This window comes from Mugil cephalus, chromosome 3 (assembly GCF_022458985.1).
Source record: "Mugil cephalus isolate CIBA_MC_2020 chromosome 3, CIBA_Mcephalus_1.1, whole genome shotgun sequence".
NCBI classification, from domain to species: Eukaryota; Metazoa; Chordata; class Actinopteri; order Mugiliformes; family Mugilidae; genus Mugil; species Mugil cephalus.
In genome coordinates, this window is record NC_061772.1 from 10008084 (window position 1) to 10035812 (window position 27729).

Here is a 27729-nt window from a genome sequence, read left to right on the forward strand (position 1 = left end):
AGGGAACACTCAAAGCTTTAGAAACTTTTTATACCCTTGCCCTGTTCTCGCTCATTTTTATTGGAGAGAGAGCCCCTTACACTCCATAGCTCGGCTTTTATCCTCACCAGAATATACACACACACACACACTGGAAAGAGCCTTTCGAAATGATGTGCGATCAATTTTCTGCAGTTGAACCGCAATCGAGATCTAGACAAAGCAAACAACATGTACATGACACAACTGGCATTTTTAGTTTTTACTTGGAATATGAAAACATCTGCATGATTCTGCTGTATATTCCAAATGATGCAATCATCAGTAGCATTTAACCCGCATTACTATCGTTTTGTCCGTCTGTCCGTTCATGTGTAGTTACCTACCCTGGACTTCTTCAGGACAGGAACCCCTGGAAGAAACCCAAGAAAACATGCAAACTCAGCTGGGAAAGTCAGATGGACGGTCTTGGCGCGTCCTTTAAATCTGACATGCCCAGTCCAAGCAGCACAGCATCAAGGCGGCATGCTGACCCTTAGCCTGTAATCGAACATATTGAACTTAGCTTCCGACTCAAGTAAAGTTCATAAACAGCACACGTTGCAACAGCAGTTTACAAAGACACTGGAGTACATCAGGGGCTATTGTATCAAAAACTTTATTCTCAAATAATATCTTCAAAATAGCTGATAGATAAACTGTGAGTCTCTTTAACAGCAGGTTGTGAGGCTGCATTCACATACTGTTATTAAATCCTTTATAACCATTACATTTCTCCCTCCTGATTTCCCAGGAGGACAGAAAAACACCATTTTTCCATCTCATAGTTCAAAACATAAAGTACCAGTGTCGTTTTTCCAGTCCAGACAGGAGCCTCCAGAACTCTTACCGATAAATGTCCAAGCAAGGAGAACCAGATGTCTCCTTGTTTAGACACACATGAGGTCAAATTTTGGGCCATGAAGGGGTCAAGTCATCCAAAATCTTTTGTGCCTGTGAAAGTCGTCCCTCTCCCAGATATAGACATAAGGATCAGCCACACAGGGCTGCTGTTACACAAGAATACAATCATTTTCAACCAATCAACAAATGCAGTTAAATGCAATTGACACCTGTTTTGCTTGTGTCTATTGTTTTTTTAATTTTTTTTTTTTTTTATATGAGTAAAGAATATTTTAACATGAAGAATTACCAGTTCTCCCGCCATATTAGTAGCCATCCAAAATCGTTTTACGCAACACCACATCATGTACCATATTTTCAAAAGAAGCAGCCGTTACACAAAAAATGAAACTGTTTTGGACTGTGAATAATAAATGTGCAGGTGTGACTCATTGAGAAAATGAACTTCCTGTGTAAAAGCAGCCATAAAGGACAAAAGAGATCATATGACGTACTGATTTTTGATACTCAGATTTTTACATGGTGTGTAACAGTAAAAACATTGACTTTAATGAACAAGATCTTTTTTTGTTGTACCTACATCATTAGTCATAAAAAGTACAGCATGTTTAATAATTGTTTCTTTGTATCTTTTTTTTTTACAAATTCTCCATAAAAAATAGATTTCTGTACAAAAATGTTTTTTTTTTTCTTTTGCAACTACTTCAAGTTCAGCAGCACATGATGATAGTGAAAGATGAGAGTCATGACAATGAATGGATGATGATGCCTAAAACAATAAGACGTATGACAACCTCTTGGTGAGAACCTGCCATTTCTTGATGCATCAATGCCGTTAGGGACAACAGAAAGGAAACTATGTGTAGATTTCAGTACGCATTTATGAGCAATAGCAATTTACTGCATGTCAGTTTATGCCGAGAATGGATCTCGTCACTGTGACACGTGAATGTAACTCTAATATGTATGAGTCCCAATTTACAAGCAGCCACGTGGGCCGATGAGAAGCCGCAGCGAACTCAAGTCTTTCTTCAAGTCTCTAACGCTGAATGTTACGGCATGAGAGAAGTTTGTCCAACCCAAACTGCTGAGAAGAAGATGGAACCGAGTCGTGTCAACAGACCTGCACTGCAGAATATTTGGAATTTGATTACTTCAAAAACTGACACCAAACCAACCCAGGTACAGTAAAGTGCATGAAAAGGAGACAAGTATTGCCTGAGCATACTACAGACATATTGTACACACAAACACACAGAGGAAGAATTTGCAGATTAATAGACTGGTAAATCACAGATAAACGCAGAGAGGACGCAGTTTCTAACTGAGCATGAATGCAAGTAGCTTCCTCTGCACTATCCTTAGAGGAAATGTCTCTGTGAACATCTCTCTGCTTATTTGTTTCAGTGTTAAAATAACATCAGTATCTCAGTATGCTCTCTTGACATAATTCGAGTCTTTTTTTGTGCATATCTGCATTGAATCCATTCCATATTTAATTTAATACTTGGCGGGGAAATGGTCTATTCCATATGCCACTGTGTGAAAAGGCAATGTGACATTTACAATTTTAGTCTTTATTTTCTTTAAAGCTCACAGCCAGCTGTGCCCCTTTCTTTCACTGAGGACTGCTGACAATACCACTTCAGAGAGACCGAGGGACGAACGTGGAAACTTCCCCAACAGTAAAAAGCCTTAGCTGAAGAAGCAGGAGCAACCTTGACATTTTTAAAATGTAACTTTAGTTGGTAGCCAGCTGTCGCTCTGTAAAACTGTCAGGAACAAACTGATGACAGAACCAAATGAAGGACAACGAAGGAAACACCGACATTAATTGCACCAGAAATATCCGCAGTTACGAGAACTTTATCCAAGTTTTCCAGTCGTCTTGGAGAATTGACGTGCAACGTTCAGCTGAATGTAACTTGCCCATTTTAGAACAGCTGAATGAGAGAGCATATACTAGTAATTTAAGGCACTGTAAGCCGCCCTATTAACTGTCTCAGTGCCTTCCCAAGTGGAAGAAGCAATTCCAAACGAGGTTTTCACATCACATCACATCACATCACATCACAATGGTTCCTTTCTTAGAATTAGATTTTGCTGATTTAAAATAGACCGCTGCACACTCACGGCTTCAGTAAAAGGGTTCATCATTGTTCACTCAGCATTTCCGTGTGTTCTTAATCAGGGCCACAAAATGGGATCTGCTTTTTTTCTGCTCTTCATAAAGGAGAGAAACCATAGATAGACAGAGACATATGATCAGCTTCATTCATCTGAGTTAATTAAAAAGGTTGGGTAATGGTATATCTCCACTTGTCTCATTTTGATTTTAAATTGGACATAATTGAGGCCTGCTTTGTGAAATTGCAACTTTAATATGTTAAATGAAATGGTGAAGTTCCAAGAAGGCGGCAACCTTGAAAGTACAGTAGTTACTTGAATGGCCTCTTGAGACTGGCTCCAAAAGCAGGTCATTGCCCCTGGATGTTAAAATGCCCAACAAGCTAATTTCCCTATTCATGACAATAGGGGCTGTGAATATTTCTGGCTCGGTCTATATATCTTACATCGAGGTCAGAGCAGCGCACACTGAGTCTTCACAACATCACGGGATGTGTTGATCTTTACATACAGTCGTGGCTGTAATCCAGGGCTGCATATCTTTAGTCTTAGGAGACCTTATTACAAGATGCAAGGTTAGTTTTAGGTTGCTACAACAGAGACCACACCCAGGAAAACCTCTGCATGAAAAGAGTTACTGAGAGAAGCATGCATCAAAATGACAGAATAAGTCTGTTCATACACAGCTGGGAAACGCCTAAAAGGTTAGTGGGACGGGAAAGTCTGAGCCGGCACTCATCTAGCATCCGTGTGAATTTTGTTACGACTTCCAGTTCTGCTGCAAGCCTGATATTTATTTGACTGAAAGTCGCTTGGCACTGTGCTCAGTTTCTGTGGGTACACAAGATGTGAAATCCACCCTCTGTTGTACTGTTCTGATTGTTACACGCCACAATAAGCAAAGACAACATGGAGTCTGAGAGTTCTCTTTCAGACACACTAGGAAGTCAGATCGCTGTCATTAATTGTTAAAAACGAGACCTTTTATTACAACTGTGGAAACCTTGCAGTCTCTCATTTCCAGGCCCTATTATGCACTCTTGACTCCATAGGAAATCTGAACTGAATTAATTAAATCAATTAAAATAGAGGCATGGGGTGCACTCCAGCAACAGAAAGAGAGGAGGCTCATCTCACGAACAGACGCTCCACTGTTGTTTACAGATGTCTCGTTTATTCCCTCGAAGACATCTCTGAATGCACGTCTCTGCACTTGGTGAACTACTGGAAGCTATTTTAGCTGCAGCACATGTCTGATTGTTTTTATTGTGCATCGCGCTTGTGCTACTTTTGTCTGCGTGACTATGACCGTGACACCGAGGTCGCAAATGTCGGGCTCACAATGGATATCATGAAGCCAACGGCTTCCATACATAATCACCGTTGTTTCAGGGCATTTCAATTGCAGAATTCAGGTTTGTACTCATTTTCAAATAAATGAGCCGAAAATATAAAGAGAAAAAAACATTTGTTTGTTCGTTCATTCTTACTCATCTCTTAGCAGGTGGACGTGACAAACCTACTCATGTCGAATGCTTCTCTGATTTCATTGAAATGATTCTTTGCCTGGAATATCACACTGCAACGTAACACAACCACCAGTTTGTCTGTGGTAAGTTTTCACCATCTGATGATGTATTTGACAATGAGCATGTTTGTGATTTATTGTTCATAGATATATGACAGTTTGTGTGTTGATATATGACAGGGTAGGGGTTATGGCTGAAAGGCTGAAATCATGAACAGAATGTCATTTTGGACATCATGCAGATTAAAGCAAATGACGTATGCATAAAACCTAATGCACATGAAGTGTGGAACAAGACACAGGGTTTAAAGACACCGAAAGACACATTAAAAGCAGTTACATCTGTGATCAAAACCAAGTGCAGCATCTTCTGAAAAATAAAAGTATTTTGAGAGGACACTGCGAGAAATAACAAGCTTGGTGAGTGACTTGATTTTCCTTGTAGCCTGCAGACTCAGAGTGCGTTAGGATGGCAATTTGACTTCAAATACCAGGAAATAAGCGGGCCGGGTCTCACTCGCTAAGCTTGTATATTTGTTGCAGTGAGGTTCCAGCATTGATAAGTAGGACGTAACTTGCTCTCTGCACACGAGGTATTTCTTAAACCATGGAGGGGCTCAGGGGATGATAACTGTCGACAACAATAATTGTGCATGTTGTCTTCATACTCTACATCGTTTTTATTTTTTTTCTTCCCCCCTCTGCCTAAAATGACCGATCCTCAAACAGACCACGCTGTGCTCTTTAAAAAGGTGTGTTCAAATAAAGTTTTGTGCAATGTGTTGAAAGGATGCACGATAATGTGAGTGGAAGGGAGCACTGACAACACATCTTTTTAAAGAGAAAAAGCCACGTGCTGTTTCTGAAAGCCTGCACCGTGCACCGCTACGAGTGATCAGCTGTCAGCCCATACTGACCCAACACTTTACCTTACTACTTTACTTTTATAGTATCCTAAACTGCTTAATATTTGTCTGTATATCAAACTAGCAGTGTGGCACCAATGTTTCCCTGGAGCCATACTGCGTATTATGAATGAGAGGCTTTCTGTGTGTTTCTTGCTCATGTCAGTAGCAGGATTCAGCATCAGCTTTCAGAAACAACAAAGAAAAGGCAAGAACTATGTGACACCATTACCTTCCCTGTTTGGAGGTCCGCGGGTGGACCGCTCCCAACTTCCTGGTTGGCTAGCATGTTGTCATGGCAACGAAATAAACAACAGTATAGCATGTGTGGTCACACCTTCTGCTAACAGGGAGTGTGAAATATAAATGTGTATATACAAACACTCTGTAACCCTGTATTTAGTCATTTTGCCTTCTTCGTAAAGATAGAAGTTTCTGAATAAAATTCTCTTTTTTTGAATGACTTGTTTTTCAAACCCATTTCAGACCCAAAAATTATTCTTTTTTTTTCTTTTTTTTTCATAACCCAGTCAGAAAAACACACTAGTGCAAAATTTGTGCGGTTTATATAAAGTTTATATTTTGGGGTCCCCAGCAGCAGTGGTTTGGGAAGTCCCATGGGGCCACTGGGCTTATGAACATATGCGCCTGTTCATCAATATCTTCACTGAAGAAAAATGCCAGAAGAGACAATCAGAGACAGCTATTTGCCTCTGTTTCCATAATAACATGTCCTTGTCTCTGCGCGACTGACAGAGTTGTCTATCTGTCCGTTTGTCTGTGTCCGTCTGTCTGATTTCTGTCAGTCAACCAGTCTGCCTGTTAATCAGTTCATCTACTTCTGATTTTTGTGGCTGGAGAGAATACTGTAGAAAAAAATATATCAGTCATCACTTAGTCCCAACCAGAATTAGGAGAAGACAAATCATTTCCTGGATTTGGCCACAGCGGATTGCAGCAGTCGGCGATCCTGACAGCTTATTGCCTCCAGGCTTCCACTTGTTCAGTCACCAAGGACAGAATCCTGGCCAGTCCAAGAGCAAGAATCACTTCTCAGACTCTTTGATTGTGTTAGACAGGCCTCCGGAAACCAGTCTTTTTGTGTAGACCAACCTGGCAACTCAAATGTCTGGTTTTCTGGTTCAGCAGAGTCTGTCGAGTGCTACAGTGGAATATTGTAGGCCGTCGGGCTGACTTTAAGTGTGTAGTAGCTCTTTGTAATATTGTCCAAAACAAGTTCTTGAACAGGTTCTAATATCACCCTTGGGGAGACACTGTTTGTAAGAACTTGGCTTGGTATGTTTTAGCCTAATTAGTTGCCATAAACTCTGGGTAGACATTGTCATAAAAGGCAATATAGTGACAGAAGGTAGAGACAATTACAGGAACCCATCTGAATATCCATTAACTGTTAACGCTGTGATTGTCCTGCTATATTAAACCTAACTCAGTCAGCTCTCCAAGTAGGCTAAAACATTTCAAACTTACATGAAACTGCTCTTTGACCATAACTTGTTTAGCACTAATCATCTACCAGTCTTACCACTAATTTGTTGCTAGTGTCCAGTATTTAATGAGAGTGTCATCTTCTTGGAAGGTCTGTTTTATCTTAACAATGCCCGGACTGCATTTTGTAGTCAGTCTCACAGCTAATGGTATTCCACCAAAGTGTCATTATGTCAGGGCCGTCAAGTCTGCATTATGGTAGGGCTTTGGTCCAGTACCAGTGATGTTTTACGTTCACATATAGGAACCACCCAGTGTTTGGAGTGGAAGAGTCTATGTGCTTCCCCTGAGGGTAGAACCTTTCATTGGTCAAACCCAAGTCTGGCCTGCAGCAGGGGAGTTTGTAGGTCTTTAATTCTGTGCAAATTTTGCATTGGAATATGGGGACAGATTAGGGTAAACCGCTGTAGGGAAGTTATCAGAGGGCCATATGACACTTGGTCATTCAAAGCCCTTCTATAGAAGTTAAAGAGAAGGGACAAGATACATTTTGTACGTCAGCTGGCACTGGACTAGGAAACTAATTATCTATCTTTGTTTATCCCTGTGTGAACTGCAACAGTGCTCAAGGAGAAGACCAGTCCACAGCACTGATCTCCTGAACAACCGACTTAATGCTATTTCATGACAGAGTTTTCTATGCCCTTGTTCATTGGGTTCAATTGGTTTTCCCTTTAGGATTAAAGGTGGCTAATACCCTTGTTCAGCTAGGAAAGTGGAATAGAGCTGTGTCACTGCGCAGATTCTGCTGAGAAGGGACCAGCATGCTACACAAAGACTGCTCATATTGACGAGTCCAAAAAATACGTCTGATTTCCTTTGTTTTTTTTTCATATTTGTTTGGTTAAACCACACCACGGGCTGCAACGTGGCGGCTGGACTGAACCACTTCATCTGTAGTGGCAGGTTCGCTGGACTATACCACAGTGCAGACTGTATTGAGCGTGGTATCAAATCGAACTGCCTTAGCCTCAGTGGGCTTCATGTTGGTGTCATACATTGGATTTTCAAATGATGCCTGACCATTGGAGCTCTCATGGCCGACATAGCCATTGAACTGGACCTTCGGACGTGTCCTGGAAAAACAACAACAACAAATAGAAAGTATTAAAGACACAATCTTTGTTTCACAGAATTGCCTTGTAAAACTAAATTGAATGTTCAGGAAAAGAAAGCACATTATAATCGAAGCTGCGAAGGCCGCGGAAACATAAAATGACAACTACACGATTACAAACATTCTCTGAAAGTGGTCCTGAAATATGTATCAACCATCACCAACTACACAATGAAAACACATCCAAGTCTTCAATATATAATCAGACATTTACAATAGCGAAGCTCCGTCCTGCTGGGTATACTCTTTGCCGACTGCTCTGTCACTGAGCCCCTGCGAATCAGTGACTGATGAACTATGATGATCTAGCAGCTAAAATCCAGATAGTTTGAGGAGTAAAGAGTTGGGGAATAAACCCAGAGCCAAAAGGCCAGGGAATACTGCATTACATCTGTCAGGCAGCTCTGCTTCTGCAGGATTTCCTATGAGTCTGTGAGCTTTTTTTGTCTCTTCTTTTTCAGGATCCTTTGTACCATGAAAAAAAAAAACAAAAAAGCTGTGGAACTTTAGGTAAAAAGTGTTTCACTTCACTGCAAGACAACAGTTCTTATCTAAAAGGAATGTGAACAGTTTAACTTTTTCATTTTCATTAGTGTGAAAAGCTGAAGCATTTCAAAATCAGATTTTTATGTCCTTTTCAGCATCTACAACTCAAAAAGCTCTGTGGTTCAGATACATGAAGAATGTGTTAAGGAATTACAGATTGTCCGTGTGCATAAAACGCAAAACTGGGCATAGGCAAAAGGATGCAAATACTGACCAACCTGTATAGCGTTGTCTAATTTGGCTCTACAACTAAATCCAGAGCTAATGTTTAACCAAACAGCTGTCTGACATATTGGTCTGCACCTTTAGCCTTTAGACCTTAAAGGAGTAATCTATATTAGAAAGAAATCTGAAAATTGAAGGGTAAATTATGCCAGGATGAGAACATGGACCGTGACTGCCTGCTTCAGTGGTTCAGCTGCACAGAGCCCATTTGCCCATATGCTTGTTTCTGTGTGTAACCAGCCGTCATCCAGTGGCTGCAATTCAGAACGTGTATTTGCTATTACTCAGTCAACCTGAATGAGGATCTTATTGCAAACGTACTGCAGGGGTTCCAGCGGGTACATGATGAAATACGACAACCCCCTCCTAATTTCTCTGTTTGTCGCAGATTACATTTTTGGATAATCAGGTCCTATAATCCGGTTAGATATAATCACTTATTCCCAAACCCTGTGGAACTATTAGCAGGGAGGAGTGCTGCAGCTGAAACGCTGCTTGACTCTGACCTCATTAAGAGTGTATGTACGTGTGTGTGTGCGTGAGTGCAAGCTGGTAGAAATCCAACCCTTGGGAGCCACTAAGCCTACCCTACATGCTCAACCCATTACTTTACAAAACTGCACACACCAACACACACAGCAGAGCTCCCTGTGTGGCAGTAGCTTAAATCGCAGTGCCGGTCGTGGCTGTAGGTGCAATAGTTTAATTTTATTGGTTGAATGAAAAACGGCCCACATAATTGTTTTGACAGTATTACAGATACTGTTCGGACATATGGGCCAAAGCAGGAAAACCTCCAGCGTATACACTGACACCTTGTTTTTATTGTCTCATTTACTACTGCAGAAGGTGAAGAAATACTATCTGTGTCTGTTGGCTTGCTATGGGCTTGCCATTATGTTGGGCTTCATGCTATGCTCTCTTAGCAAAACTAACATTGCCTTTCACCGTTTGTTAAGTCAGGGTGCCAATTACAGGTAACAGCAGAAAGAGGATTTTAAAAGTAACAGCTGGTAAATAAACGTATGACTTGCTTCAATCAGTGGGTTTATAATAGGTCAAGTACTGTATTTGCGCTTGATGGCATCATGCTGACAGAGAGATGACAATGAGATCAAAGACACAAAAATAAAGCCTTTTCTACAGATTTGAATGATCGCTGTTTCGGCACAGTAGGGCTGCACAGCTTTCCAAAACTTAAAATATTCATTCACGTTTTGAGTATAAATGTCACCCCAATTACCTTTAGCTGGCGTTCAGAGTCCCCTTGTTCCCATTTACCTGATGTGATGTTCCTTTTTGGTTTACACTTTGCCATTTTAATTTACAATCATGAAATATTCAGATGAGTTCGGAAAATTAGACTGACATTTTTCAGTTAATTGTGCAGCCTTACTAAACAGCTCAAAGAAAAGTCTACGAGAAAACTAAAAACAGGAGATGAGAAGTTTGACGGAGGATGTGGCGGCGGGCGGAGGTCTGGTTGCCGTTTGAACCAGATGGATGACAAGTGCTAGTCTTACCTGCCGCCAGGCCCCCAGGTGTCTTTTGGTCTCTCATTGTCATCTGTGTCAGCAGACAATGCCCTGCATACAACCATCAGCTTTAATAGACATCCACTAGCATTGCACACTGCCAACTGGCAATCAGGTTATAACACAATGTAATGTGATGAACGTAATGTCGTGGTTTACAATGTTAAATGTACTGTCTGCATGGCCCTGCACTAACAGTCTTACCATTCATAAGATTTTCCTGTGTTAACTAATTAGTACAAGCATTGTTAACTCTAAAAAAGAGGATATGTCTCCCTATAGAAAGCTGTTGCAAAGATCAAGCCAGCAGATTAATTCACACTGACGTCTATTGTCAGATGACTTTGAAAAACTTTGAGTGCAGGAGTCTGACTATCTCTCAGATGTAGAATCCCACATAAGCCTCAAACATTAAACATAATGATGGCATTTTCCTCTCAGTATGGATCGGAATGAACTCTCATCTTTAAGCCCTGTAAGTCATCTGTGAACCTTCTGGAAACAATTATTAATATTTGAATCAGGTCGATCAGACGTAACCTTCATGGTGCACTGGGAGATTTATATATAAAATTATATTTGAAAATATCTGTGAACTTGCTTGTCATTCTAAAAATGGATCAAAGCCTCACTTTGTTCCTGTCTACTCAAGAACGAAGAACTAATAAACTTAAGTGTTAAAAAAATACATTATTAATCTCTAATTACTACTACTCTTACTTTAGCAAAATATAGACTGAGGTTAAGTGTCATCCTGACAGCATGGAGCCTTCTTTCCAGTCCCTTCATCTCGCAAACATGCATTAATAGGACCTTTACGAACAGGAGATGAACTGGAGCCTTGATAGACCACAGCATATGTTTGCAGTGCAAAGCCCTGTAAATAAGTAATGTATAGCATCTGTAGAATAAATTACTGGGTAGGATGGAATCAAATTAAAGTGTAGAGGCTCAGTGAGAAAAAATAAACCCTTCGAATGCACTGAAAATCATTGAGTTATTGTATGGACAGATTGAGACCTTCCTATATGTATATATCAGGTGAAGATCATCCAGTCACTATGCTTCTCAAGTGTTATAATTACTAAAATAAAACAATTTTGCTTTCCAATAGTTAACAATCTGCTTTCACGCTGATTTTGATTCGAGCAGGCAACTTTTGTTTGTTTGTTCGTTTTACCGACATGCAAAGACAGAAGGCAGACAGCTGCTTTGTATTCTACTCTGGTGGTTGTCTGCTCCTCTCTGATGGATTGATGTTGAGGATATAGCTTACCTGTGCTTGTAGAGGTAGAAGGCAAATCCAGAGAGGATGAGGGCAAAGAAGGGGACTAAGATGGCTGCTGCCACGGAGCTGCTGTTCGTGTAAGGGTTTGACGGGTCCATTGCCATGGTTACAGGTCCTAAGGATGCAGACACAGATAAATCTGTGCATAAACTCACACACGTAGGTTCCCTTTTGTGTAGGTGTAATAGATGCGTCCTGCATTGTTAGTCTGCATTCTCTGTTTCTCAGGTTAACTCATCTTTATTTATTTTACACATTTCCCGGAATACTGAATATTTCTGTGTTTCTATAATGTCATTTGTCGATGCTGATGCTACAAACAGACCTACCTTGTCTCGTCAAAAGGAACTTGCCAAAATCTTTGCTGTGAATGTGACCCTGGTAGACAAAAGTCTTCTGGTCGGATTCTGCAGTAACCTGAAAATCAACAGAGAGTTAAGAGTGACCTTTCACCAACAAAAATTTGACATTCTGAAAGATGAACATAACTCACACTGGTTATACTATGTGTAACAAAAGTGGGTGATGATGATATATACGTTTTTACAGCATTCACAGATTATGTGGTCAAAGTGTCAGGGGACGTATGCGACGTGTGGCTGTAGCCTGAAAATATTTTTGCGGCACAGAGGTTTTGGACATGAGGAACCTCTAGTTCCTATAACTGATGGAGAAAATCCTTTTACTTTTTTGGTGTAGCCCATAGATCTTCAACAGGGGGACGATCTTTTTTTTTTTTTTTTTTTTAATTTTCCCCCACAAATTTAAATTTCTTTAGATAAACATTAACATGAATCCAACATGTTTTAGTGAAGGAATAAATGGAGGCAGAAGACGTTATCTTTCAGTCGGCCCTTCACGTATTCAGAGATACAGGAGCTGTCTCAAAAGTGCACTGTTTCACACAGAGCTAAACACTTGCCGAGACCAATCTAAGCCTCCTGTACGCAGTATGCTGCCCCGGTCGTTGCTGAGCCAATCGCAAGGCTGCATATTACATGCCGACTGTCAGGTTCCCCACAATTGGCTGAAGGTCTTTTCAGTTCCCAGGTGAAATCCCAGGCACACACTGCAATATTAGCGGAAGAGAAGCTAACAGTGCAGCTCACTCCTATCAGCCAACTACTGAGGCCAAAACGGATCGTTTTATCACTTGAACGAGTTTAATATAGAACACATATAGTTGGTAGGGGGTCTTTACTTAGCTCTCCACCAGTTTGGGGGTCCTTGGCCTGGAAAACGTTGAAGCACATATCAAAAATAACATTTACTGGCTAAAGCAGGGGTGCTTTAGCCAGTAAATGTTATTTTGGTTTGATACGTACCATCCTCTCATCATGAACTGCATTTTATCCTATGCTATGTCCTGTCCCCACATCCTCTCCTCTCCTGTTCAGAAATAGGAGTAGCAATGTTTCCTCGCAAATCGACAATCGAAATTTCATCTTCTAACAGTAAGATTGTTTTTTCCGCAATCAGGAAATACTTCAGTCCTCCCTCCCTTCTTACATCACTTTCCCTCCCTGGCTGCCTGCTACTATTCTTTACAATCATCTGAGTCAGTTCCTCCATCTTTCCCCCGCTCTCTTCTGCCAACAAGTCAAACAGGATCGTATTTTTGATCCATTCCCCAGCTGCAGACCTGATCTTCAAGAAGTCCCGGCTTCAAATATTACACTGAACTAAGTTAAAAGTGTATATGGTATATGGTATGAAAGAATACACAAAGCGGACGCTCCTTCTTTCTTTTGTTTACAGACCCACTTATTGACAGCCAACATAGTATAAACAAAAAAAAAACTGATTTAACATAAGCCTAAGGTAAGAGAATGCATTTGATGCATATGAAAGACAAAATGTAAACACACAAAGCAAATGTGTAATAATTACACAATAACCGTGATTTGTGGACCTGCAGAAAGTTACATCCTGGAACAATGTCTCATCGAGAACATTAACTTCCTGGAGTCTAGGCTGCATGTCTGGGCAATTCACGGTGATTATTTCCAAAATCACTCTCTTGTTCAAGTCATTCACGACAATACCATAGTGACTCTATGACAGACGCAGATTTGTTCACACTCAGTGGTAAAGTGAGATTTCTGAACTGTGAGAATCACTTTAATTTGGCGTCATCACTGGCAGGTGTTACTGTGCACAAGAGTAATTTTCACATCTATAAATGCACTGCATTTTATTATCGGGTCGCTAGTTAATACAGAGTGTCATGAATAATGCCTTGAGGCAACCTCCTGGGATGGAAAATGAAGCCAAAAACAGTTCCTTAAATTTAGGCTGGTGAGTCCCATCTCAGATGACCTCCATATTAAAACGGCCAACTTCACAGCAGAAATGTGGGCTGAATTCTCATACTCAACCATTTAAATTGTATTTATCTTATAGCTAAGTATGAATATAGATGTGGCTGCTTTGAGTGACAAGTGGCTGCTCTCAGAGGTCGCTAGCTGTCTAGGCATCACTTAGTGCTGTCTTAACTATTCAGCAAAGATAGCGCCAACAAGAGACACAACGCCGAGCTTCAGGGAACCTACGGGTGACATCACGGCGTGCCCATCTTTATATAGTGTCCACAGACAGCAGAACAAACAGAAAGGGATATACAGAGGGCATGCGATAGTAAAGAGGGTGTGATTTTTGTCTATTCCTCTGAGAAATCGCAGCACCTATACAAGTAATCCTTTTTATGGATTCTAAATGAACGTGGTGTTAGTTTATTTAACCAGTCTTTATATTGCTTTTGGATTGATAATCTCGTCATCAGCTCACGCTGGATGAGAAATAATAAATATTTGCCAAAAAAATTGCTAACGATTGATTAAATATGTCCCTTAAGGGAAGTCAAGGGTGCTACACTCCTGCTTACAAACTCAGTGTCTGAGTCATAAAGAACTATCTCAGAGTCCGAGGGGTCCTGCAGTGCCCTGATCTCAACACCCCGGAGTGCGACAGGGATGACATGAAAAGACATATGAAGTGTGGCAGCCCGAATCCACAGAAAAACTGCAGAAAGATCTTCAGAATGCCTGGAACAACGTACCTGCCAAATACCTTGAAACATTGTGCACAGGTATACCTAGGAGAACTGGGTCTGTTTTAAAGGCAAAGGGTGCTCACATCAAATATTGATTTGATGGTTGTTGTTTTTTTTTCTGTCTGTTTACTGCACATTTTATGAAGATGTCTTTCAGAAAGTGTCTTCACTTTATTTTTAGACTTTTTAACAGCACTGTTGCCGGCATATCTGTCCTACGGTGTCTATAGATCACTGAGAAGACAGGTGGTTATTAGATATGGCATGTGCTAGATAACACCTGCTTTCTTTATGGTGACAAACTCTACGTACTATTTGTCTTCATTACTAAATAAATAAAAGAGGAGAAAAATGTTGAAAGTACAGAAAAACACAAAAGCCTTCTTTTCTCACAAACCTGACAGCAATTTACATTGAGCGTGCGGTAATGCAAGTGTTTTGGCATTATGACGACTTCTGACGACTTCCCGTGATGGTGACGATTTTATTTTAGAAGTTCTTACACCACTGATAAAAAAACAAAATCTTCGTAAACACAATTATTTTAAATGGATTCACTTCACATGATGCCACTCAGGATATGCCTGCAGTTTCAGTTCATCTCTTTCACAAGTCCCTGCACAGGCCTGTGGGTGTGAGATGAGTAATGTGGTCTGGATGGTGCTACTTTCTACTGTAGGACAGGCTAGTAATTCAGTATCATTTAATCCCCTCAGTGACATCTGGTATTATTAAAACGATATTGACCCAGAAAATAGGAGATGTTACTTACATATCCATCCATTGCCCAGTTGTCATTTTTAAACTTGCTGTAGTAGTGCTCTGTGGGCCCCTTCACTTGGTAAACCTTCAACAGCAGCTGGTTCTCTTCTGACTTGTAGGTACCTTAAATAGAGACAGAGACATGATGCTGAACATACGTAGGTTTCCTGATACAGACTTACAGCAAATGGAATTCTAATTTGTGGTGAAACGGCCCAAGGCAAAGAGAAAGACAAAAAGACACAAAGGTGAATGGAGGTTGACAAAAGGTAAGACAGACAGACACTGTGGTGGGTGACAAACAGTGGAAAGGAGACGCCTTGACATTTTGAATTATCATACGCCATTTCCTTTACCAAGCGTGTGACACATTACTGAGGAGAAAGTGACATTTACCCTTCAGCTACACGTCCCTCCTTTTTTTAACTAGAGTGTCAGCACAAAATCTGCTGCAGTTCAATATATGGCATGCCCATGTGAGAGAAATATCAGAAATTTCGATTCAATTATGGCTGAAAGGTGAATTTGAATGCATTCCCTGTTTAGTTGACCTGCCAGTCATTTTCAGAAAAATATATTTTCCGAGCATCTACAGTACGTACAAATAAAGAATGTATACCTGCGATGGAAGGTTGTATCTCAATGTGGCTCGTTTGCACTGGTGGTGAGGGGCCCAGATATACTGTACAACACGTTCATACCTACTCCTGATTGTCTGTTGCAATATTTGAGGTATGAATCACTGCCTCCTCTCCCTTGTATTGCTACAGCTCTTTTTGTACCCTGCAGACTTTCAGTATTAATAGAACTTGTGTGCAATATAGGCAATTGCACCATTTTTAAACAGATGAGAAGAAATAAATGTGAATGAAAACTGGATCTTAAGATATCTGGAACTTTAAGATCTTCTTTAAGAATGTTGATGACTATTAACTTGCATCCAGTGGAATCACGGTCCTGTTTAGCTTTGAATTTACAGGAAATAAGTAGATATTTGGAAACAAGTGTCGCTCTGTTAACAGTTGAATGAGGACATAACAATAGATCTCTTTGAAACTACTCAGGGTTAACACATTGTTACAGGTCTCCTTGTTTTTCACCTGATAATCTTATCGACACTCCGCTGGTCTCCAGTAATGTGACGTTGACTCTTCCACTGGTAGCATTGAACCCGGTAACTGTAAATGTGGTGGCCTGTCTCTTCCCCAGATACTCGTAGAAACCGCTCCACTCAGAGTTTGGAGAGAAGACGTCCACCGGAACTGCAATGAAGACGCAAAAACAGCAACAAATACATAAAACTAATATACAACTTGTTTAACAGGGTTTTAATTCAAAATATTCAAATGCTGCTACTGTTGATATTACAAATACCTTTTTAGTTTGGAGCTCTGTTAAAAGCCAACACTGAGAATTTTACAAACTAAAGGTCTTGAGCAAACATGATGGATTAGGATTACCGTCAAGCGTTTGCCGAGACACAACATGTGGTTTTGACTTGGCAAGGTCTTGAGGGTAAATTGACTGTACTCATGGAGCAGTCAGACTGGAACCCACACTTAGAAGTATGACTTAACTAAAACTCAGCAGCTGCAGTTATCAAGACAACTTTGCTCTTTATACAAAAGGGGGTATTTGTCTCCCTTTGTCCTCTAACTGCATACAAGGATTACAAAATTTACTTCAAACTTACTATGGTAATGCTTATACTGATTTATTTTTTCATTGGAGCCTAGCTACACTGGGTTAGCAGCACAATTATACACTGACATCCTGCAATTTTGAACGTAGACTGCTTATCCATGCAGACAGCAACCCTTGCATTCAACACCTCCACGTCCATTCTCTCTCTAGAAAACAGTATGTAACATATCCTATTAATAAAAGGATAGCAACTACAACAACAAAACACAACTGCACACTGTGAAATCACAAGAAACGGGAGGAGAACAGGCTAATCAGCATGTACATGACTTGTGTATGTACTTCAGTGTAAATCTGCATACCACGTATCTTGTTCTTCTGGACATCTGACTCTCCTCTGCCTTTGGGATTGACTTTCACTCCGACTGCAACATGGAATAATGAATTCGGTTAGGCTTTCTTGACATGTAACGCTGCACAAAACAGTGGCTATCAAAGGACCGGTGACGTATGATATTTAACATATAAAAGGACAGAGTACACAAGAAAAAAGAATCTAATTGCCTTTTACACTGACATTTTCCATTTATGGTCTTCCACAGCCAAAGACAAACCAAGTAGAAGACAGAAAGACGCTGGCAGCCTGTTTCTTGCCTTATAACCTTATTGTTTTGTTGTCATACATCACAGCATTCCCAGCCACCAGTGTCTCCTCTTTGAGACTAGACAGAGTCATGGATATGTGATAAAACCCCAGCGTTTATAAACCCGAGGCTGATTTACAAGAGCACAGAAGTAATATCAGGGTGATAATCTGCATCCATCTTAAACCATATGGGATTATGACATCCAGTTCAGATTCCAGGCGTGCGATCAGTCTCACTTCACAGAAGCTGCGCATTTTCCAGGAAGGACCTAAATACCTTTACAGAGAGGTGGTTTCCCCGACCATCTCCCGTCACTCTTGCAGGTTCTGTGCTCTGATCCTCCAGCCAGATAGAAGCCTTCTTGACAGGTGTATATCAGGGTGTATCCCAAGGTAGGCAGGTCCATGGATCTAACATCTACATTACTGGGGGTCTCTGGCTGTCGGCATGAATGAGCTGAGCACATGGGATGAGAAGTATTAGGTTAACACTGACCTTCACGCCTTAGATTAAAATAACAGAATGCTTCTCTCCACAAAAGCTAAATCAAAGCGGAAATATTAACAATAGCTTAAATTCATCAGAATTAAAGATCGTTCTTGTTTTGCTGCAGCTACGAGGACAACGAGCTGTTACCTACCTATGCACTCTGGTTGAGTTCCACTCCAGGTTAGGTTTTCTAGGCACGTTCTTGTTGTTGAACCAAGTATGTGATAGTTTTTACGGCACTTGAAGGAAATCTTACTGCCAACCTAGGCATAATGAACAGCACAATAAAAGTCTCTTAATTCACTGTTAAACCCATGGCCTCTTAAACGCTGTCACACTCAGCAGCACAAGGTAATTGTCATTAAACCAGAGGAAAATCTAATTGTCAAAACTAATAACTTTGAATTAACCCCTTAATTTTTGACTAACCCTTTAAATCCCAGATGTGGTTTCATAAAATTTGGTAATTTTTATTAAGTTTATTAAACATTTAAACTAAAATCGTTACCCTGCATTACGTGCAGTGCCTGTTTTCTCTGGAGGTGCTAGTAATCTTTCCTCTCTTTGTGGAGATGTCAGGGGAAATATGATATGAGGATGATATCCAATTATGCCTTCACAAATTGAAGGATTTGCATGTTTGCTTATTTCCATTAAGGATTGGACAGCCAGTATATTCTATCAGCACACTCTTATCTCTTCCCCACACAGCTTGGGGCCTAAGATGAAAGAAAATATTACCTAAATCCAACTTTGGAAATAGGGGAGTCACTTTTGACAAGACATCTACCTTTTCCCTGGGACTCAACTGTTTTGGACCCAGTCTGACTTATATTCACTTATTGCATGTAGGCATCCTTTCACTCATTCTGTCACTTCTTTGTATCACCCCGAATAGATTTTTAACCAGGCCTCATATACGACTCATCATAACGTCCTTTAAACGTTTTAAATTTGATCAGTACAATCAGAACTTGCTCACAGAATTTCAAGCTAAATTTCACTCTAATTACCTACTAGTTAAATTAATTTAACTAATTTTCAGTTCAATTGCATACACACAGTTGTGGATGAGGGAACCTGTTAATAAATCTAATCTGAGAGCTCCCATATTTCTGACGATTTTATTATTATTATTATCCAGAGATTTCCGCGGATACATTTCTCACATTTCTCACCTGAAAGCCTTGGGCCACTACCGGGATACCATAGGCTGGTGTTCCTGGATCACGACAGCTGTTGAAGGCTGGGTCTACACACACACACACACACACACACACACACACACACAGTTATTGACGTACATACTGAGTGTTGTAGGTTTTCACATTTTTAAATACACCTGCATATCAAGAAAACTTGTCACTGTTTCCTGCAGATACTCCTACTACAGTTAACTATACAGTATATCACACCCATGCAAGTGCTGTGGTATGTAAAAACGTAGTAAGGGCGGTTCAGTACAAAATGAAACTATCCTAATGGTTTTTGTACGTTGGTGGTTGCATCACAAAACATTACATGCAGTACCAAAATATCAGTCAAGACCTGCAGGTAACATCACTCGTATGTTCTGTATGACAGATACAGTTATTTGCGGCATAGGAACATGACAGAGATTCTGCGATGGCTGTGGTGTTGCTACCAGGCTGCTTCACACTTTAGCTGTAATGCGCTATTTCAGCTTTTTTTCCCCCCTTGCGATTTCACATCTTTTTCCAAAATAAGCTCCATGCTTTCAGAACAATTGCCACAAAAACCTCAATTTCACTACAAGAAATGAAAGGCTGCTTTACAAGATACATTTTTTATGGGAACCAAATGCCGGCATCAAACCCACCTACTTCATCCACTGATTAGATCAAATCTTCAGCTCCAGCTATGCTGGAATACTAATACCACAAAGTGTATATGAGCAGTCTTGTTTATATCTGATGGCAGAATCTATAATCTGATTCCAGAAAATGTTATTCATAACTTGTTGATGATAGGATTTCTTTTGCAGTAAACAAAATGTCTGGTTCTTTAAAATTATGAAAGTCTGCAGTAGGTATGTTTGAAAGCTTTTATGCAATATATACATTCTGTTAAGGCTAGAAATGGTTTTTGAAATACATGGACATTTTTCTCTGTGTGATGTAAAGATGTATAAGATACACCGAGGGTTATTACATATCTCAGTTTCATTCGAAGTGAGCAAAAACGAACCTTGTTAAAGAAAAAAGAGGTTAAGAAGAAGAAGAACCTTGTCTCAGACACAAGTCATTGCTATAAAAGTGGCAGTGTGCAAAATCTGTAATAAATACTTTTGGTATGATCACTATATTATTTAAATAATAAAATCTTTATCAAGTAAATACATATCTCTGATGATAAAGTCAGTGTGCTGCGTTCCTGTTTACATTTTTGGGGCACACCATATAGTAGTACAATAATAATAGTAGTCAATTTTGAAAACTGCAGTGTTTTTTTTTATTTTTTTTTATCAGGTAAATGTTATGATGTGTTCTGTCTGTTAGTTACCTATACACGCTGGTTGTTGGCCACTCCAAATTCCGTCAGCTTGACAGACTCTGGATGCAGAGCCCACCAGCAGATAGGGAGAATGGCAGTAGAACCTGACCTCTGACCTGTGTAGGAAAAACAAGTATTTATTAAAAAATATGATAGACACAAAGTGATATGTAATTAAAGAAACATTCTGTTTCCACTTGATTATGAAGTGTGGTTTTCTTTATTATACCAGCTTAGAGAAAGAGCTCCAACATTTCAAGCATCTTTTTACACAGTATCTCAATCAGTTTTAATGAGGAGTAATGAACATGTGTACCTTTGCTACAAGTGCCACGAGTAAATCTGTTCAGTATGAGAAACACTGTAACTGTCACACAATAATACCCACTAGAAAATGTATTCCATTTTAAGAAAGCACAGTTTGAACATAATTTATTCTTGATAGATAAAGTGTATATCTTCTCACTTTATTATCAGTCTCCTCCAAACATATAACTGATGTGTATAAATAGGAATAAAAAGAGGAATGTGTTTGAACTCCAACTTTACGGGCAACACTGTACACAAATTGGTTGAAATATATGTAAATCTGTTTCTTAACCAACACACAATATATATGCTATACACGGCAGTCATCACTTATTTATTTAGTGTTATCACTTACCGATATGAAAAGATGTTCCCCTCTCTAAAACCTCCTCCAGGAGAGCCAGGATCCCCACATAGAACCGCTTGAGAGAAATCAGAATTACAGTCAGCTCACCTGCCGGTAGCGGGTAACAGTGTTGTGCATTAGTTACTTTGAACTTTTTAGCTGAAGCTAAGAGTACTCACGCAGACACTGTGGTACGTCTCCGGTCCAAGTCCCGTTCCCCTCACAGGTTAGCACAGCCGGCGTGGACAACTGATATCCATGGAAACAACTGTAGCTAACACTCGACCCCCAGGAGTGGTCGGTCCCTTCCACCTTCCCATTGGTCACTGGAGGTGGAGGTCCACACTGGATCACTGAAACACACATACGCATGGATATGTAAAAGATCATGATATAAAATAAATTAACATAGTTCAAGGGGTGATGTAGCGGTTAAATGATTTACACTGCCACCTCTCAACCTGTCTATGTGTGTTTGTGGAATTTACAAGCCCTCATTGCCAAGTATGTGTTATATATGACTATAGCATATAAAATATTCAATATGCTAATATAAGCTCCAGCGAGTGCATAAATGAACACTGCTTAGACATTTTTACGGTGGTTTTACACTTTAACTGGTCAAACAAAACTTGTAAACACACAGAAGGCAAGTAGCAGCCATTGTTGTAACAATCAGGTCTTAATATGTTATTTGATCTTTGCCAACAAAAACATTTTTCCCTTAGAAGTGAAGGAGCACAAAATAACATGATGAGCACTTAGAGTGTCATAGTCAAAAAGACTAGACTGTTGAGACATTTCTTTGGTGTAGTGCTAAGATGTGAAGACACTGAACAATGATTATACCAAAAGGCAAAATAAATAAACTGCAACATTTGCCAAAGTAAGACACTTTTAGCAGACAAAATGAAAGGAAACACCATACGGGGTGAAAATTAAAAGAGTTCAGCTAAATCTGTCCAGAGCGCAACAAATGTAACATGAATAAATACAAAAACCTGTCATATGACATTGGTCACAATATTTGAGCTATTTAACCAAACCACAAACCATAGTCAGCATCTGACCAACTTACAGGATTTTGCTTTGTCTTTAAAGTTATTCCTGATTCAACTCTGATGACTGGGATTACTGCGATGTTCCTAAAATCTGCTACATTAAATGCTGGTTAGTAATAAAACATTTTACAACCTCTAATCCCTACACTGGGATTTCACATTAAAATTATGTATTTACTGTGATAAAAAAAAGTATGTTTATCATTTGGAATTAAGTCCTTTTGTGCATTAATTGGTCATAAACTGTGATATGATTATTATTTCATAGGTAGCCTATACACCAAACACCAAAACACACTTCAATAAACACAATTTGTGGAGTTGAAGAGTTGGTGGGAATAATATTTGAAAACTTGAATTTAATTACTGGGTGATCTTCCATTGGCGACAATAATCTTAAACTGCAGAGGGGTAGCACCCTATAATGTAATAATTTCCTGAAAATATAATAAAATTTGCACTTAACTCAATCGAAAATGTAATAAAACACAATAATGTAATAACTTCACCAATTATGTAATAAAATATCCTGACTGATATTGTAATAACATGTTTACAGATAATGGAATACCTTACTATATTATTGGGAATTTCTTACATTTTCAGCATTTTTTTTATTTTATTTCAAGACTGATAATGTAATATTTGACAGATAATGTGATATATTTGTTCATTTTCAGTCCAGAGTTCTACATTTTGTGTTTTGAGAATCTAAGAATGTTATATACACTGGATCTGAAACAGCAGAATGACTATTGGGTTATATTACAGACCTTGAGCACCATGCAGTCATATGCATATGTACAAATACTCAGGGACATGCAACTACGTCCTGGGCCTAACGAGTGGGTGATGGACTAGACCAGAATTCCAGATCAGATAAGCCTCTAAACTAACCGCTTCACTCCACAGTTTTCCAAAAAAAATATCACTACCTCATGAAAACAACCACAAACCAACAAAACAACTTTCAGTGACACTTCATTTGAAGAGAGTAATTCATAACACCTGCATACACATCGAATGACACCTGACGTAAACATAGGCCCACACATCCACTCACAAATGGTTATTATATCACTATCCAGGTCAAACTGACATCTTACTCTATGTCAAGTGACAGAGTGGTCAGCTGACATGCTGTCCTACTGACAGTCAGCATCAATACCTTCAGATTTCTGTAGGATACCAGAAACGGTTTGATAATGGAAGGATAGCGGTAGGCTTTAGACTAGGGCTGCGCGATAAATCGTTAAAAGATCGCGATCTCGATTCACACATACACGTGATCTCATTTCGAAACACAACTATTCTTAAGCATTTTATTTCATTTTCAATATCAATCAGGATATTTTATTACATTATTGGTGAAGTTATTGCATTATTGGGTTTTATTACATTTTCGATCGAAGTTAAGTGCAAATTTTATTACATTTTCAGGAAATTATTACATTATAGGGTGCTACAACTTCTGTTACTCACTGCTTGATCACAGTCACATTCATAGGATGACTTTGAGGTCTGGGCTCTGACAGAGTCACTTTAGATTTGGTTTGGATTTTATCCCTTAAGATAAACTTTCAGTCATATTAGCTAAGGTGAGAATTCTGATTACCAGTTCATCTCTGTTTATAGACAACTTAAAAGTGGACTGATAAGTATTGAAACCTTTTGTGATTACTTCCTAACCCTCTCCCTTGAAGTTTAAATCAGTGTCTTTGGTTCGAGGCAAATGCTTCTTGTGAATAGAAAACTCAAATTGTTATTTATAAATCAACACATCCAATCTTGTTTCATTGATTGGACCCCAGATTTGCCAAGTCCTGCCTCCAATTAACTTCTCCTCATGTCATTAGCCTTGGGGTTCACATAGTCTCTCAGTCTATTAAACAAGGGAGCAAACAATTCAATGATTTGTTTGTCATTAGTTAAAATAAATTGTGTTTTGTTCATGACAGCGACTTAGATTAAGTTCGGAAATGAAAAACGCTAATTGACACATGTGTGGGGATGAGTTCAAAGGCTTCTCTTATTTTTTATTTTCACTGTATACTTGAAGCTCACTATTGCACTTTGCGCGAAGCCTTCAGTAGTTTAAAGTTTCAAGATTTATTGTCAAACTAAACACTGAGGTCTGGTAATAATGCAGCAATAGGAAGGAGTGATACATCTAAGAGAGAACAATAAAATCCTAACAGTCAAAAAGCAAGCAAGGATAAAAACAACTCTATAAAAGCATAAATACTGAAGTAAAATGGTTATTGCAGGTGCAAAGAGTTGGGTGATGCACATGAAGAAGTCTCATCTGTGCGACAGTTTGTGGGTCTAAGAGCTTGTGGAAAAAAAGTGCTCCGGACTTGATGTTAATATGCCGTCTTCGTCTTGAGGAACGGGGCGGGGAGGGAAGAGTCTTCACTGATACTCTGTGATCATTTGATAACACAGAATTCATCCACTGCAAGCACCTTTTAAAGATCTGCAGAAACGCGCCGCGTGTGCTCATACATGCAAGGGTATTTTACTGGCGCGGATGTCTGCGCATATAACTTCATTACACACTGATAAACATCTCTGTGTGTGCGTGTGCCAAACTCCCAAAGATAATGATAACCATCTGCATGGTTTCAAACATCTAATAAAGTCAGCGTAATTCTCATCTAACCAGGAGACAGATGGTTTCATGCTCCATTCACTTTGCTATGATGATATACTATGCACACACGCATACAGAGAGAGAGAGAGGGAAAGGGAGAGCGGCGGGCAGACACACAAGCAGACGTACATGCATAAACAGCACGTACATCCTGTATGGACAGAAGGCGCTGCAACAAGCACAGCTCATGAAATGAACAGTAAAAACATACAGACACATTTACGTACAGACAGCAGTTATATGCACCAAGCATTACATCAACAGTAACACTAACTACACACAATATGGACATCTCCATTCTCTCTCTCTGCTTCAATATTTGATTTTTCTGTGATCTATTTATCGCCTCTCTGGCCCTCTTGATTTCTCTTATTTTCCCTGTATTTGTCTCTTTTCTGTTTCTCCGTTAAACTGTGGTCACTCTTTTGGATGCGGAATCAAAGAGGAATTAACAAAAAAATTAAAAATAAAAAAGTGTTCTGAACTACAGAAGAATACATATCCTTCGTTTGTAACATCGGGCGTTTCCAGGCAACCGCAGCTGCTTGCAGCAAGCTAATCAGCTGACTAATTCTGTCTTTGTATGTCAGCAGTGTCCCGAAGAAAGCTTTGCATCTCTCAGAAGTCATCCTCGCAGACTTCTAAGAAAGTGTTTCATTTCCCCAATATTAGTCCCCTCCGCTCTGCAATGTGTTCCTCTTGTTGCTGGACCTGTTAAAAAAAAAACCACGCACATCTGCGCACAAGTCACTGCCAGTTTCTTAAAGCATGTAGTTCATCATTTCATTGCTGCCTGACTCCAGGAACAATAGCTGGTGGTCAGCCAGCAGCTAAAATTAATCACTGAATGAGTTTTTTTTTCCCCCCCTGAAACAACGTTGTTGTTAGGGAACAAACCTGAGCTGTCTAAAAATAGTGGAACACACTCTTATTGACTCCAGCAGTTAATATTCTGCACCAATATTTCTGCTGGTCTCTGATGCCCAAAGAACACTTGTGCCTGTAATTGAAGGTTTCTGAACTCTTTTATTTGTGGCTTTCCCTTGTTGTGAATAGACTGGGGTGGCCTCACAGTCCAGGGGAAGAACTCTCATCCCTACTTTCTGACGCCGCCTGCTTGTCCCTCAGTCTCTGACTCCATTCCCTGTCCCCCTCCTATCATGTTTCCTCTCACGTCTCCACGCTCCGTCCTTACACTTTGGTCTCCTGCCCCCTTTCACTCTGCTTACTTTTTCCTCCCTCTCCCTGCGCCTTCTCTTCCTCGTCCTTCTGTCTCAGCTCCAGTCCTCTTTTATCTTCTTCCCCTGCTTTCCTGCTCTCCTCCCCCCCCCCCCCCCCCCCCCCCCGCTCCCCCTCTTCCCCTTTTGTCTTTTAGGCGTATCTCTCTTGGCGCAATTCACCCAGCCAACACATTTTATGGGCTTAATCCCTTTTCTCACTGTGTGTTTACAGGTTTGGGGGCAGGTATTGATTTGCCTCTCTTTGTTTTTTTTCCATCACTCGCTTCCTCTCTCTTAGCGCCGCTGATGGCTCATCACATTTCCTCTTTTTCATTCACTCGCTTCACTCTCTCCTTTTTCACCTCCCATTTTCTTCCTTTCCTAATCTCCGCATTACTCATTGTGTGTTTTGTGTCTCGCTCTGTGCTGATCTAATGTTTTCTTTCACTACACCTCTTCATCCCTTCCATTCTTCCTCCTCCGTTCCTCTCCTTCCCTCCCTCCTGATCACTCCTCATCATTGCTTTGCTCGCTCAGTCCCTCCTTCATTGTAAAGGTCCAGACACACAAAACAGGCATCGGAGAACTGGCGGCGACAAAGGCTGAATGTGCTGTCGCCTCACGTCGCCTGTGTCTGGGGCTTGAAAGTTGCACTTGAACACAGAGCAAGGACTACAACCGTGGTCTGCTCGTGCTCGAGAGGAAATGGCAGAACAGCAGGTGGAGGTCACTGGGAAACTAGAAGAGCTATGGCTGTGGATATGCAAAGCATTACGCAAGAGCTTGTCCGTTGTAAAAAATATTTGTGAATTGCGGCGTTCAGATGACATCAAGATAAAAAAAAAAAAGAGAGAGAGAAGAGGCTTCTGTGTGTTGCCTCATGACTTTGTCGTTTGCTTTGTTTTGTGAATTCTCTTGTGTTGGTTCGCTAAGCTGATCAGCCAGTCAGAGCGAGCTCTCTCACTGAATGGCCCCCGCAACTGATTTAACATGCTCAACCGGTCGAGTAGTCGTTGACAGAGGTCCAACTAGTGGCAACGGTGCACGACACGCCGCAAGAACTGGGGCCACAGCTGGTAACCCACAGCCAGACACCGGCCAGTGCACAGAGATGGACAACTGCAAGTCTGACTTCATTAATCTTTCCCCAACAAGCCATAGTTGCATAAGTTACAACTCCCTCATTCAATATGTTTCTGTGTTTCTGTGTGTGAAAAATGTGGTTTACCAAAAAAAAAAGGATCAAATAAATACCAAGGTAGAAGTAGAACCTAAAGAGGAAAAGTGAGCTGTGAAGGAGACCAAAGAGAAAAAGATAGAACTAGGGGACTTGCTCTTATCCTCTCTTTCAGCTATAATTTTCAGTCTTAAAT

General features: G+C 40.1%; 1 protein-coding gene across 1 annotated transcript in view; it reads right to left on the reverse strand.

Moving 5' to 3' along the window:
• Positions 1–621: 621 nt before the first annotated feature.
• The window catches only part of LOC125005839 (CUB and sushi domain-containing protein 1-like), a 372481-nt gene continuing 345373 nt past the window's right edge, over positions 622–27729 (reverse strand). The window contains exons 63-75 of the mRNA XM_047581471.1: positions 21602–21775; positions 21432–21498; positions 20777–20883; positions 19432–19505; positions 18405–18516; positions 18041–18220; positions 17480–17542; positions 16574–16735; positions 15484–15596; positions 11989–12076; positions 11648–11774; positions 10360–10422; positions 622–8024 (exon numbers count right to left, since the gene is read on the reverse strand). Of these exons, the coding sequence (XP_047437427.1) occupies positions 7865–8024; positions 10360–10422; positions 11648–11774; positions 11989–12076; positions 15484–15596; positions 16574–16735; positions 17480–17542; positions 18041–18220; positions 18405–18516; positions 19432–19505; positions 20777–20883; positions 21432–21498; positions 21602–21775 (1490 nt within the window). The 3' untranslated portion in view covers positions 622–7864. The remainder of the gene's footprint in view (positions 8025–10359; positions 10423–11647; positions 11775–11988; positions 12077–15483; positions 15597–16573; positions 16736–17479; positions 17543–18040; positions 18221–18404; positions 18517–19431; positions 19506–20776; positions 20884–21431; positions 21499–21601; positions 21776–27729) is intronic.